The 14,610-nt window shown below is 33.3% G+C and overlaps 1 protein-coding gene across 1 annotated transcript in view; it reads left to right on the top strand.

Moving 5' to 3' along the window:
* Nucleotides 1-14,610, top strand: part of LOC120891565 (cadherin-related family member 4) — a 143,629-nt gene that overhangs the window by 41,078 nt on the left and 87,941 nt on the right. The window contains exons 12-16 of the mRNA XM_040290880.2: nt 1,261-1,441; nt 3,707-3,863; nt 9,905-10,010; nt 10,741-10,959; nt 11,426-11,571. Coding sequence (XP_040146814.2) covers nt 1,261-1,441; nt 3,707-3,863; nt 9,905-10,010; nt 10,741-10,959; nt 11,426-11,571 — 809 coding nt within the window. The remainder of the gene's footprint in view (nt 1-1,260; nt 1,442-3,706; nt 3,864-9,904; nt 10,011-10,740; nt 10,960-11,425; nt 11,572-14,610) is intronic.

A 14,610-nucleotide genomic window follows, 5' to 3' on the forward strand; every position in this document is an offset into this window, starting at 1 on the left:
ATTATGTTAAGGGAAATAAGCCAACTCAGAAGGTCAAGAGTCCTATGTTTTCTCTCATATGTGGAAGCTAGAGAGGATAAAGAAAAAAAAAAGTAAGAAAAAAGGGAGATCAGTATAATAGAGGAAAGGGGCCTGGGCGAGGAAGAAGGTAAGGGAAAGGGGAAATACTGGGGAGTGACTTTGACCAAATAATGTTATCTTTTGTGCATATATGAATATGTAGCAACACATCTCACTATTACGTGTAATTATACTGCAACTTTAAGAAAACAGGGAAAAAGAATATATTTCCTATAATAAGAGATTTGAAGCTGCATATTACGAGAAATGTGAGGTTCTTGGGAAAATCAACCCAGAATGACTAAATTTGAAACACATTCCAGTATATTATTAGATGTTAACTTAGATGTTAAGAAAAGTGTTTGAGTCTTTAGGCAAAAAGCCTAAGTCACTTATAAGAGAATGATAATCATACTGTAAACAAACCTTTTTACAACATTTTTTTCTATCAATTAATGAAGTAACATACTTAGGAAACATGAAAACACAAAATGAGAGTCGAAAATTTATATCCAGCAAAATGACTTTACAGATAAAGATAGCAGATAAAATTTTCAGAAGGTGAAATCAATAAAGAAATATTATGCCTATAGTTTTTCCTCAAGAATTCATTAGGGAAAGTACTCTAGACATCCAAAATGCTTGGAGAGCTATCAATGAAAGAAATGACATCAAGCATCAAGTATATGTTTACATTTAGCATAAAAAAACACTGTTTATAATGGAGACAGTGTATTGTACATGTTACATGCTCTGAAAATGTAGATTCAATAAAAATGATTTAAAAAACAGTTCCTAATTAAATTAATAGCAATTTTTCTTTTTGTTCTTTTTCTCAGTGTACTATCCACAGTTTCACACACATCCACTTAGCCACATCCAAGCCACCCCAATCTTCTCTCTCCATTTCTGTGCTCATTTTTCCACACTCAGCCTAAGCTTCACAGTGTACTCCTCACAACCCTCCCGCGAAATACCATCTGATCTACACAGCTCAGGAGGCTTCTCTCTTCTCCTGTCACTTACCCAACCTCCATTCTTCACAAATCCAAAGTTGTATGTAACTCACTTGGGAGCTACAACAGGTCAACAACTGACCTTTATTTTGTTCCTAGAACTATTTTATCCATGCCATTATTTTAAATCATAAATTATTCATCTTGTGAATGCTGAATACCTTTTCATTTGCTTGCCTTTTAGATTCAGGAGAGGTCACAATTGCCTATCCTTTGGATTATGAGGATGTAGCCATCCCAAAGTCTTGGGTATTATATATTAGAGCTTATGACAACAAACGGATGCATTCAACAACTGGGTCACTCACAGTGATACTACAAGATGTGAATGACAATCCACCTCAGTGCTCACAGGATATTTACACGTAAGTTACAGGAGCAATTATGTGAGATTCAAATTTTGTCAAAGATGAAAGAGAGAAATAAAGAGTAACCATCATGCCATCCCTGGTGGAAGCAGAAGCCCTTCATTCATTCCTCACCTTATTTTCAGATAATATGCAGCTTCTCTTTATTTTTCCTCATTGAAACAAGTGGATCTGCTTTTATTTGCTCTCAAAAAATGTATAAAAACAAGTGCTCATAAGTTATCAGATTTTGGAGCATTTCAGATTTTGGATTACAAATTTTTAACTCATATATGGAAAACCTGAGGAAACCATGAAAATGTGTGCTTCCAGCATCAAAAGGTCACCAGGATGGGATTAATGTCAACTATATGCAATAAAATTTAGATAGTCCTGTAAGTGTTGAAAGGGAAGCTCCTGCTTTGCCAGAATTTTCACTTTAAAAGCAAAAATGATATTTTATATGTTATGAAAGGTTTTGGGTAGTTTGCCCTCGAATTACTTATCTCCCATTTTAAACAATATTTTGTGGAAAAAATGCAGATATTTACTTGATCATCTTATAGTAATAAAACAATAAAAAAATCCAAATATGAAAAAAGTGTCTTTGCTCTGTTGTACTTCAAGATTCAAAACCTTTACCATCTCATAGAAGTCAATAGTCAAATGGTGGCTATTAGAGGCTGGCGCAGCAGTGGGGAGGACAGAAAGGAAAGGCTGATTGACAGGTACTAAGTTTCAGTTAAATTAATAAATACTGGTGTACTATTGCATAACAGGGTGACTATAGATAATGGTAACATGCGGTGAATTTCAAAAGCTGAAAGAAAGGATTTCAAAAGCTTTCACCAAAACAATGATAAATGTTTGAAGTGACAGATATGTTTAAACATTGCACAGGGTATGCATATATTAAAACATCACACAGTACTCATGAATATGTATCATTTTCATGTTTTTATGTACCAGGTAAAAAATAAATTTAAGGTTCAAAAAGCATCAAGTTTTACTTTGTAAACTTTTTGTCCCTGTTGTTTTGCTAAAAAAAAAAAAAAGATGAAGTAACAAACAATATTTCTGCACACTCTGTAGTAGTTCCCTTTCACTTTTTTTTTTTGGCAAGGGGTGACGATACCAAGGATTGAACTCCAGGGTACTTGACCACAGAGCCACATCCCCAGCCCTATTTTGTATTTTTATTTAGAGATGGTGTCTCACTGAGTTGCTTAGCATCTCACTTTTGCTGAAGCTGGCTTTGAACTTGAGATCTTCCTGTCTCACCCTCCAGAGTCGCTAGGATTACAGGCCTGTGCCACTGTGCCTGGCTTCCCTTCTCTTTCTATTCCAGCTAGTAGCCTATAGATTCTTATTGAAGGAATATTATAAAATTTAGTTTCCAGAACTTTCTTCACGTTAACAAATTAAAAAATTCATCTTTTATTTCATTATTTTTTAGTACTAAGGTATTTTCAATGATTAAATTAATAATACCTTTTGACAACTGAGGAAAACACACAATTATAGTCATTTGAACTCATCACAATATTTTCCACTTAATTGCTGTTAATGAATTAAAACATACATATCAATGGCTAAATTTAATAAGCATGTCCTTGCCTCTTAAGGGAAGAACAGCGCAGGCTTGTTGGCCATACTGTTGGCACTCCTCCACACTGATTCAGGGATCCCAGTTTGTTCAGTAATTTTGCTTTGCAATGTTATTCCCTTTTGCTCCCCACCACATGGACAGAAGGGAGGGAGAACATGTGGAAAGTACTCCAAATTGTAACTATCTTACCTAGAGCTGATGCACATTCTTCCTTTGCATTTCACTTGCCAGTAGACTCCATATAAGCCAAGTGCAGGAGCTATAAGTGGGACATACAGAGGGAAATATGAATATTGGTCAGAATCAACAGCTCCAGCTCACCCTCCTGTAAATTTAATAGCAAGGAATTCTCAGTTCCTTATTTTAAAAATGAAGACAATGGTATGGTATCTGCTACAGGGTACAAATTGTCATTTTGTTCAATAATATGTATATTTTACTAATTTGCTGCTTATTTATTCAACATGATAATACTTCATTTTCTTTGGCCTCAACAAGAATGCCAGATAATTTATTATACAATTCTTTATCAACACTATGATTTTCTTATTGGCAAAGTTGTTATTTAAACTGTGAAGACATTTTAAAACATCTTTTATGCTAAATATTATCATCTGCATAAATCTTGATTAACATGTTATACCACATTTTTTCTTGTGTTTTACTCATTACAGAATTGAACTTCCTGAAAACATCCCATCTGAAACTCTTTTAGTCTCTCTATCATGCACAGATAAGGATGGAACTCTTCCTAATAACAACATAACTTATCATTTGATTATGGATACTTTTTCAAATAAAACCTTTACTCTCACAAACAATGAACTGAGGGTAAGTATTTTAAAGTTGCTCTCTGAATGTGACCCTGTAATTAACCTTAAATAGAAAAACATTTTATTTTTATTATTATTAAATTCTTAATGAACTACAGTAGTTCAAATAGCTGATGGCAGAATTTGTTCCTGAATTTTCAACTGAACCTGAAATTGCCAACAACATATCTTGCTTTGAGATGAACAATGGAATGCAATTTTAATCTTGTGAACTGAACTAGGAAGGTTACAAATTTCCTTCAACAAATGGTTCTGTGATGAAATACTGTCTACTCCTTTGAGTTGTTTTGGATATATTGTGTTGGATATATATTAATAAATATATAATAAATATATTAAATAACTAGTGAGGTTGGTATATAATTAGAATAATTGTGCATACTTATTGCTATATCCTGGAATATGCAGTAGCTAAAATATTTTACCAATTGGGGAAATATAGATTTTATTTCCTGTAAGTTTTGAGGATAAAGTCATTCTACATGTTGCTATATCATATATTTTTTAAAAGAACAGGAAGTTAAATTATGTACTGTGTTCAACACAGTGATAAAAATATTGCTTATCTGAACAATTAGCTTATGAACAACACAACATGGACTGGATGAGTGAAATATAAGTAAGAAGTACTTTTTCACTTAGTTTTTATACTGATTTCATTGAAATTGAACTTCTACCCAAGATGCATTTCAAACAAACCCCTATATCTTTACCACTTGCTGTCCCACACTGTGATTGAGGCACAGAATAATTTTCATGATATTAAAATACTGTGATGTCTTTCAGTTCTGCCTTTCAGTCTTAATACTGTTCAAAATCCACCCTAGCTTTTTTTTGTGTCCCCATTTCCCATGTCCCCTTTTGCACAACCTTCATAATTTGCATTAATATTTCTTTTAGGAAGCCATCCCTGATGTTTCTTCTCTTTCATGTTTGGATGAGGTGCCTCTCCTTGGCTTCTCACAGCATTTTATAGCTCTCCAACCTTGGCACTACTCACATATTTCATCTCTGTTTTCCCAATTAGAGTAAAAGAAGAAAGTTTGTTATTAAACTAGGAGTATGACATATTTGGTGCTGGTTGGATACATATTAATCAAGACTGAATTAATGAATCATAAATAAACAAAATTGAAATTTCAAAACATTTTTAAGCCATTGACAGGATTTAGTAACAAATTACTGCCAAGTGCATCAAGGTTATCTTTTCACAATTCTTTGTAGTAAGAAGATATTGCTTATATGACCAGAATATTAAAATGGATTAATATAAACTGTTATATATATACATGTATATATATATGTATATATATACATACACATACATATCCTGATAATAATGAAAAATAATGTGGTATTAAAATATTCTCAATTAGGAAGGTGAAAATCATGGCACTATGTAATATATCTTTGAATTCTTCCTATTTGGAAAACTCTAACAAAAATGAAACAAATAAAACAACCAAAATTATACAAATAAACAATAGTAAAATTATTGTATTGTATATACTCTAATTTTGACTAAACATAAATCCAGTCTCAATATTCACAGAATGAAAACCATTGATTTCCCTACCTTTCCCTGGAGATTGTAGAATATTAACTTCAATTAACTTATTGATATGGGATATAACCCCTTTATCTTTTTCTCCCAATTACTATATGACTGGATTGAATATAATTGCAGTTTTCTTAAATGGGATATTAAATTCAAAAAGGGTTATTAAGACGGTAAACATGCTAATCTTGCTATAGCAGCAAAGGAAGAAAAGCCAGTTTGTAAAAAGAAAGACAATTTTAATGCTTAGTGAATTAAACATCTATTAGCAGAATATAGAAAGAAAACCTATTTAGTTTTCCAAAAATGCTTAAGTTTTAAACTCACAAAAGACTACAATTTAGAACTTGAGTTTTTTAAAATGTAGAAGTAGAGGTGATTAGTTCTTTTTACCATCCTTTGGCATTTATTATATTAAGAGGAGAAACAGCTCTAGCAGTCATTCAAAATGTGTATTTATAATAAGCATCAAAACTTTATTTTAAAATAATGATTAAAGCTCGAGTAGACTAGTGTATATTAACTTAAATTTATCTCAATTAATTAAGGAATGATTTTCACCAGGATACCAGGAATAAATGTATAATTTTAATGTTTAACAGTGAATTACTATTTAATTAATCCAAATGATTTCATATGCAATAGATTTAACTTTTAAGTAAGGTAATGAAATGAATATTTCTCTAAGTCAGTATTGTTAGTCTTGTATTTTATTAGGTTATTTCTGTTTAATGGACATTGATGTGAAAAATCACCCCATCCTATGTATTTTGTTAGTCATTCCATTCTTAATTATTATTGTCTAAGGATGATCTGATATTTTTAAGATAACATAATTAACAGATTTGCAAATTATGCAGAATAGTAATGAAATGAATCACTGAATTCATCCCTGCACTTCAGAATTACAAAATCACTAACACCAATTTACCTGTTCCCACCCTTCTCCTTGTGAAACTGGCATTTTGAGAGGAAACTCATTCTCTGGCAGTTGGTGGATGGGGTCTGCTAAGATTGCGGGTCTCTGCAGCCAAGAAGTGTTACAGCTCTTAATATCTGGCCATGCCCTCCAATGTTGTAGCAGACCCCAGAGACTTACCTTCAATTTCTTCTTCTTTCTGGGTTCTTGTCTTGTGAAATGCTCAGACCAGAATGAGTGAGTGTAAGAGCAGGATTTAACTGATAGTTAGAAACAGGAACAGAACTCCAGCAGCGCCAGAAAGGATCTGAAAGCAGGTTTTCTTGCTCCAACTGTACTAGTTTAGGTGTTTATATAGTTTTTGGGCCACTGCTATTGGTCCAAACTTATGTTAATTATGGTTTGAAAAGAGTACCAATGTAATTGGTCTAAGTTGATGCTAATTAAGGTTTGGAATCACAAATGCTATTGGTCAGCTCTTGAGCCCCGATTTCCATTCAGGTCAGCCTCCCTTCCATTTTCTTGCCACCAGTCAGGAAGCCTCAGGTTGAGGTCCTGGGGTGTTCCATGTTTGCAGGTTCTGGGCAAACTGTGTGGAGTAGGCTCCTGCAGCAGGGTACCAGTATTATGCCGAGGCCTGGCTGAAGGATGATAGTTTGGCAAGCCATGCCTCACAGTGCCTCAGGCCCACCATGCCTGCGTGGTCGGGGGCAGTGCTTACTCCTTCAGCCGGGCCCATCTGGGCTGCCACTTTGCAGCTCCACTACTCCTTTGCCAGTTCTGGGCAGGGACCCATAGGCCGGCAGCATAGCTTAGTAGCCAGGGAGCCCTGTCACTTGTCTTCCTGAGAAAATAAGTATATTGAATTTTGTGTTTGTTACTACCTTGAGGAATTTAGTTTTATCAACCATGTATGTATTCCTGAACTATATTGAAAAGCTTTAAAAGAAATGATATAATATATGCAGATTCGTAACTTGATATTTATGTTGTGCTTCTAATGACTGTCTCTATATGGGTCATATCAATCAATATGATTATTATAATGTTCCATATTATTCTTTAATATTCTATTGGGTGATTCTAGTCTTTCTCCCAAAAATGCAAGTTTGAAGTTCCAATTTTTGCTTATTATGTGTAATATTATTATGAATATTATTATGCATTTCCTTTGGTTCTTTCATGCAACATGTACTCTAGGTTATATCATTTAATTTCATGAAGTAGTATCAAGTTGTTTTCCATATTGGTTGGTTGTATCAGCTTGAACTCTCATCAGTAATGTTTAAGCATGGTTCTTCTTCAGTGCCTTATTTCAATATCTGCTATTCTCATACATATTACGATGTTTAGCTTGTTTGGTAATAAGATTGTAGATCTTTTTATATATTCACCATTGTGTGAAGAAACAGCAAGTATTTGGACAGGGTACTTGAATGAACAGGATGAACATGTATTTATCCATTATTGCTTTATTTTCCTTATTGATTTGTATGATGTATTCAAGCATAATATGATATAGGATATTTTCCTATAAATATTTTAACCAATGACCTTCATACCTAAATTGTTGGAAAAACAGACATTAATTTTGTGGTTTGGAAGTTAGCAAGGAGTCAATTAACTTTTTTTTTTTTTTTACCATGTGGAATATTAACTCTCCCAGTAATATTTCTGTAGGGCTCTGCCATGTTATATTTATTTATTCATATTTATTTGTGTGTGCCTTTGATTATCTTCTTATAGTAGTTGTAGTTTTTCTCAATGTTCAATTTATTTCTATTTTCCATATTTCCATAGCATAAACAGGGTGAGAAAAAGCATGTAGTAATTTTGGAGGACAATTACCAGGGTGAATTACTAGCTTTCTGACTGATACCTGGTTCAGTGCCATTGCCGTTCTTTATGTTACCTTCCTTTGGCCACTTAGAATGCAGACTACAGAATTTTAACATTGAAAAGGACCTTATAGACCACCTAATATTCTCCTTCATGCACAAAGAAATTATTTTTTTCTCCCACTTGACTTATTTACAGTCCCTAATTTCTCAAATTCTTGAAACCCAGAATCTTAAACAATGCTATTCTTCTATGCTTTTCTGTCCCAACTAATCACTTAATTGCTACACATAACTCCCCTGCCTAAGAATGCTGACTGGTTTGAGAAATAGTTAATGTGGATGTGGCTGACGCACAAAAAGGACCTCAGAAAAGCTTGGAGGCACAGAATGCAATCCTATTATTTCCATTCTTCCCTTAGATGGTCTCACATCTAGTCTATTCTATGACCACCCAGAGGATTGTGTGATTATGCACGAGCTGTGGAGGGAAGACTCTCAGATTGCCCCTTACATTTAACATTGTTAAAGATCCTGAAAACATCATGCCTTTCCTGCACATCCTTCCCTGGAGAGTAAAGGGAAAGAGCAAAAATATGAGATGCTTTGACCTCTCCCACAGAGTCAGTCTCAAGTTCTGTTTTTGCATGATTTTGAAGCTTGCAATTCAAAGCTTACTTCTGGGAGATTATTCCCACTAATACTAACCCAGATCTAATTCATTTTGAAAGAATGCTAAGAAAGTCATGACAGCTTCTTTTAACAAATCTTAAATACATAACATAGTAACTACAGATGCTTCTCGACTTATAATGGGGTTATGTTCAGATTAAACTCATCGTAAATTGTAAATGTTGTAAGTTGAAAATGCATGTAATAACTAACCCTAAAGAACATCACAGCTTATCAACACAGAACACTGCAGAAAATTGATTGGTTCCCCTCATGATAGGTGTAGCTGACAGAGCTATAGTTAACTGCCATTGCCCAGACTCAAAAGAGAATATCATACTACTAATCACTAGCCCAGGAATCAAGATTCAAAACTTGAAGTACATTTCTACTAAATACACATCATTTTGGCACTACTAGAAAACTATTGTAAGTTTAACCATGGTAATTTGGAGATCATCTGTGTTTATGAAGAGATTGTGGGAAATGGGGAAACCTATAGTAAATGAATCAGTGAAAACAAAAGAACATAAAATATAATACCCTAGTTTTGCTGTTATTATACTTGACAATATAACTTAAGAATATAAACTACCCAAATATGTAATAATATTAATTTAAATAAATTTATAGAAGCCTATAGCTATGTATGCCTTGGAATTCCAGAAATGTGGTTTATTCAAATGAAAATAGGCTGCAATTGTGAAATAAGTCATGGATTTCACAGAATTAGTACTAACAAACAAATGTCAACATCTCCAATATTTTTGATGTTGATTACATGTTGATATGACAGTATTTTGTATATGTTTGATTAAATAAGAATCTTTATTAAAGTTAATTTCACTTGTTTTTAATTTTTAAATGGGATTCTAGAAAAGTTAAAATCACACATGCAACTTGTGCTTGTGGCCCATATTCTATTTCTATTGCACAGTACTCTGTACATCCTCATTTTTCACTTATTTGTCACATCTCTTAGCTTTGGATTCATGTAGTTGAAAAATAGATGTTTAATCAAAATTGTTGTTGTTCATATTTTTCACCTACAGATTGGATCTACACATTTAGATTTTGATAATGCTATTTTTGCAGGAATGCACTTCAAATATACATTGTTTGTGAGAGTTTCTGATGAAGGAAGTCCTGCACTCTCAAGTAAGAAGTTAACAAATTGAAATATTAAATAAATTGAGTTACATAAAATGCCTAGTATTTTTCTTAGTATTTTATATTTAAAATCTTCCTATTATCTGTTGCATTAAAGCATATAGATTGATATTATATTAATTTATTTACTGCATATGTACTACTATTTATAACCCAGAAGACTAAATTAAAACTGGAACCAGGTTAGATAATAATGTTCAAATGTGTCATATAGAAATTTGCAGTTATTTGAAGATGATGTCAAAGATGAACCTTTTCTGTAATCTTTGTGTATTTGAAAGATTTCCAAAGAATTTTTTTAAATTCTGCATTAGAGAAAATACTAATATTCAGATTCTCAGAGTAAATTGCATTTTGTTTATTATTGACTATATTGTCAGGATGGAATAATTTAATCATATTCCAATCATTGGACACTATGTTGTCCATGATAAACTGTGATTTTTAATTTAGAATACATGATTAGTATAATCATACTATAGAACACATTGTTTTGACAGGTGTTCAAAAGCAGTTAATAAAGTATTTTAATCTAAATTTAGCTTTAAATGCTCTATGATTTAAAAGGTAAAATTTAATAATGAAACATCAACATAAATATGATTTGGAATCCAAATATTTAATATTTAAGGTATTAGTAAAACAGAAAAGGAAAATAAAGAATATCAGAGACATGATTACCCTAACTATGTTTTTTATGTACATTTTTTTTCCATAGCTATTCTTACAATCATTGTTAGGGTGAGTCGCATAAATGAACTGAATCCAGTTGGAACTACATCGGTTACCTTCACTATATTTGAAAATAGTCCAGTTGATGCACTAGTTGGAAAAATTACATTTACAGATGCAGACTGGCCATTTAACAACTTAAAATATACCATTGTTGGAGGCAATGTGGGAACTCCTCCCAAATTTTACATTGAACCAGATACAGGTATTGTAAAAACACATCAATCAGTAATAAAAACAAAGAGGTCACATGTGCTCATTTGGAATCTATTTTATATAGAAATGGTGAGAATTAGACCATCTTCAATAAACTCTCTCTTGAATTATGCTGTCTTCACCTTGATGTGTGACATGTATCTGTAAATTCTCAGGTACTGTAAGGAAAGTATGGATGATCTGATCTTTGAAATATTGAACTCCAGAAAGTCTGTGTGCTTGTATGTCCTATATACCTAATAATGCGACTAAAAGACTATGAATTAACATCTGTTGTGATTTGGCTGCAAAATTATGCTTTGGAAAAATGAATGTATAACTACATTGTTTTGTACTAGTTAATTTCCATTTGTTATTGTAATGATTATATTTCATTTATATAGTTCATAATTCAGCATACATTGAGGATGTTTGGTAATACTGGGGTAACAAGTTTCCCATTATTTTCGTGTCAGGCATGATAAAGCTACTAGATTCACTAGACAGGGAAGTGGAGTCACAGTATAAGATAACCGTCAGGATTGCAGACTTGGACCACGATGCCATTCCTGACCCCTTCAGACAAAGAAGGGCTACTGCTCAGGTGACCATCAATGTTCTGGTAAGAATGAGCTACTTCTTACGATGCTATTATCCCTTAGGAGGCACATGTTCTTGGGAAATAAAATTAAAGGATGAATGTGAATGGTTTTAGTTCAGTGCCCTCAACATGGACCTAAACTCATAGAGTGATGCAATTTTTACTGTAACAAACAATGATAAAATTGACACTATATGCAAACTAATCAATTTGACTTATAAGTTAATTTGATTGTCCTATAAATCTGAAGTTAGATAAAGAATGCTTGATACCTCTGGTGGTATTTAAGTTAAATGAAGAATCAGTCTGTGAATAAATATATTTTCATAAATAAACAAAGAAACTTATACTCTTAGAGTTTCTGGAGGTTGCTCTGACATATTTTAGTCTGTTTCTCTGTCTCTCCCTCTGGTTTTCACTGAAGAAATATCTTAATATTTTCACTAGTAAAGATTCTGAGACATCTGCTACAGAGTTTCAAAAACATGAAGCAGAAAGGAAAGGACTTTTAAGTGTTTTTAAAATATTTAATGCAAGAATAAATTTGACTTGGCTTGTTCAACACTTACATCAATACAGTTCCATACATTAATTGGTGGAACTGTACAGAAAGAAAAAAATGTTACAGAGAGTGCCAGTTTTTCTTTATCTTATGGTGTTGTTTGCATTCTTTTTTGCTACTTGAGAACAGTATGAATTCCAGCCCTGGATCCTTTAGAAAAGGCAATAACATCTAATAAAAGAAGATTTAAAGCCACAGACATAGTTTAGAGTCTGTGCATACTCCTGCATGGTGAACACTTTCATATGTGCTCTTGGTGAGCTAAAATAGTCAGCATTGTCCATGACTCAGTGTTATAATTCCCACCATAGGCCCATTATGTCTGGAAAACACAATAAACCAGGCCAAAATCTTTGTGGAGAGAAATTTAATGAAGTGACTCGAATGGTTTCAACCATGACTCAACGATGTTAGAAGCTAATGAACCTCTTTTCCTTACGCAAGATTCCAAAATAATACACCCCAAGTATACTGAGTTACAGCTCGAGTATCAGTATTATGCCCTTGCTGCCTGTACTACTTTAAACTGGTTATTGCCATTTTCATTTTGTATGTAAACCTTTATGTTCCAGTAGGTATGAGAGCAAAGTATCTCTTTGTTCTTCAGCTATAAAACCATTCAGATTTCTTCTTTTTTGGAACTAAAAAGAATTTATACAGGAATGAGTACTGAATTTCTTGAGATGAGGCAAAAACTATACATTTCCTACCATCTTATAGGTGGGCTTAACTTATGCCTGAGATGTCATTATTGAATTTAAATATCTTTTTCTAATACTTTCAAATAAACTTAGGGTGGAAAAACATAAAAATATTTCAGAAAAATAAGTTGAGGTCCATATTCCCCAATATGATGCAGTTGTTTATAAAGTAGACCTTGTTCCCAAAAAGATTAAAGCTTGACATATGAAGAAAAACATAATAATACAACTTCATTCATAGGTAAGTCTGTGAATCTAGATTTCATCCATAGAAATGAACAAACAGCAAAAATCTGTTTTTAATAAAAGATTACCCCTTTTATGAACTGAATGATTACACTCCATCTCAAAACCATACATTGAAGCTCTAAACACAATGTGATGTTTTTGAGGGTTATTTGTATTTGTGTTAGGATTTTTAAAATTCCTTTTAAAGTAAAAAATAGAATAGAAAATGTAACACTAGAATATACTTTGACATATTATACATGCACAAAGTATAACTTATTCTAATTAGGATCCCACTCTTGCAGTTGTACTTGATGTGGAATTTCACTGGTCATGTATTCATGTATGCACATAAGAAAGTTATGTCCAATTCATTCTACTCTCTTCCTATTCCCATTCTCCCTCCCTTCCCTTATTCCCCTTTGTCTAATCCAAGGAACTTCTATTTTTAGCATCTGCATATCTGAAAGAACATTTGGCATTTGGTTTTGGGGTGATTTGCTTATTTTACTTAGCATGATAGTCTCCAGTTCCATCCCTTTACCAGAAAATGCCATAATTTAACTCTTCTTTATAGCTGAGTAATATCCCTTGTGCATTTATACTACATTTTCTTTAGCCATTCATATATTGAAGGGTACCAAGGTTGGTTCCATAGTTTAGCTATTGTGAATTGAGCTGCTATAAACATAGATGTGGCCGTATCACTGTAGTATGATAATTTTAAGCCTTTTGGATATATATACCGAGGAGGGGATAACTGGGTCAACTGGTGGTTCCATTCTAAGTTTTCCAGAGTAGTTGCACCAGTTTGCAATTCCACCCAGCAAAATGTATAAGTGTACCTTTTCTCCCATATCCTCCTCAGCACTTATTATTGCTTGTATTTTTGATAATTGCCATTCTGGGTGGAGTGAAATGGAATCTCAGTGGAGTTTTAATTTGCATTTATTTAATTGTTAGAGATATTGAATGTTTTCATTTATTTGTTGACCATTATTATTTCTTCTTCTGTGAGTGCCTGTTCAGTTCCTTTTCTCATTTGTTGATTGGGTTATTTGGTTTTTGGTGTTAAGTTTTTTGAGCTCTTTGTATGTCCTGGAAATTAATCCTCCATCTGAGATGCAGGTGGCAAAGATTTTCTCCTATTCTGTAGGCTCTCTCTTCATGTTCTTGATTGTTTGCTTTGCCGTGAAGAAGCTTTTTAGTTTTTGGTTTGATACCATCTCATTTCTCGATTATTGATTTTACTTCTTGTACTTTAGGAGTCTTGTTGAGGCATGTTAAGATTTAGAGGTAGATGAAGAGATGAATGTGAGGCTCTAGCCTTATGGGATTAGTGTTCTTATAGGTAGAGACAACAGAGAGCCTACTCTCCCCTGCAAGTGAGGGTCACGTGAGAACATGTTTGCCTGCACCCTGGAAAATACCCTCACCAGAGACTAAGCACTGCCAGACCTTGATCTTGGACTTCCCACTCTCTGGAACAGTGTTATAGTTTAGATGTGAGGTGTCACCCAAAAGCTCATGTGTGGGACAGGCAAGGTTTAGAGGTTAAATGATTGAGTT

Source organism: Ictidomys tridecemlineatus, chromosome 2 (genome assembly GCF_052094955.1).
Source record: "Ictidomys tridecemlineatus isolate mIctTri1 chromosome 2, mIctTri1.hap1, whole genome shotgun sequence".
In the NCBI taxonomy this organism is placed as follows: domain Eukaryota; kingdom Metazoa; phylum Chordata; class Mammalia; order Rodentia; family Sciuridae; genus Ictidomys; species Ictidomys tridecemlineatus.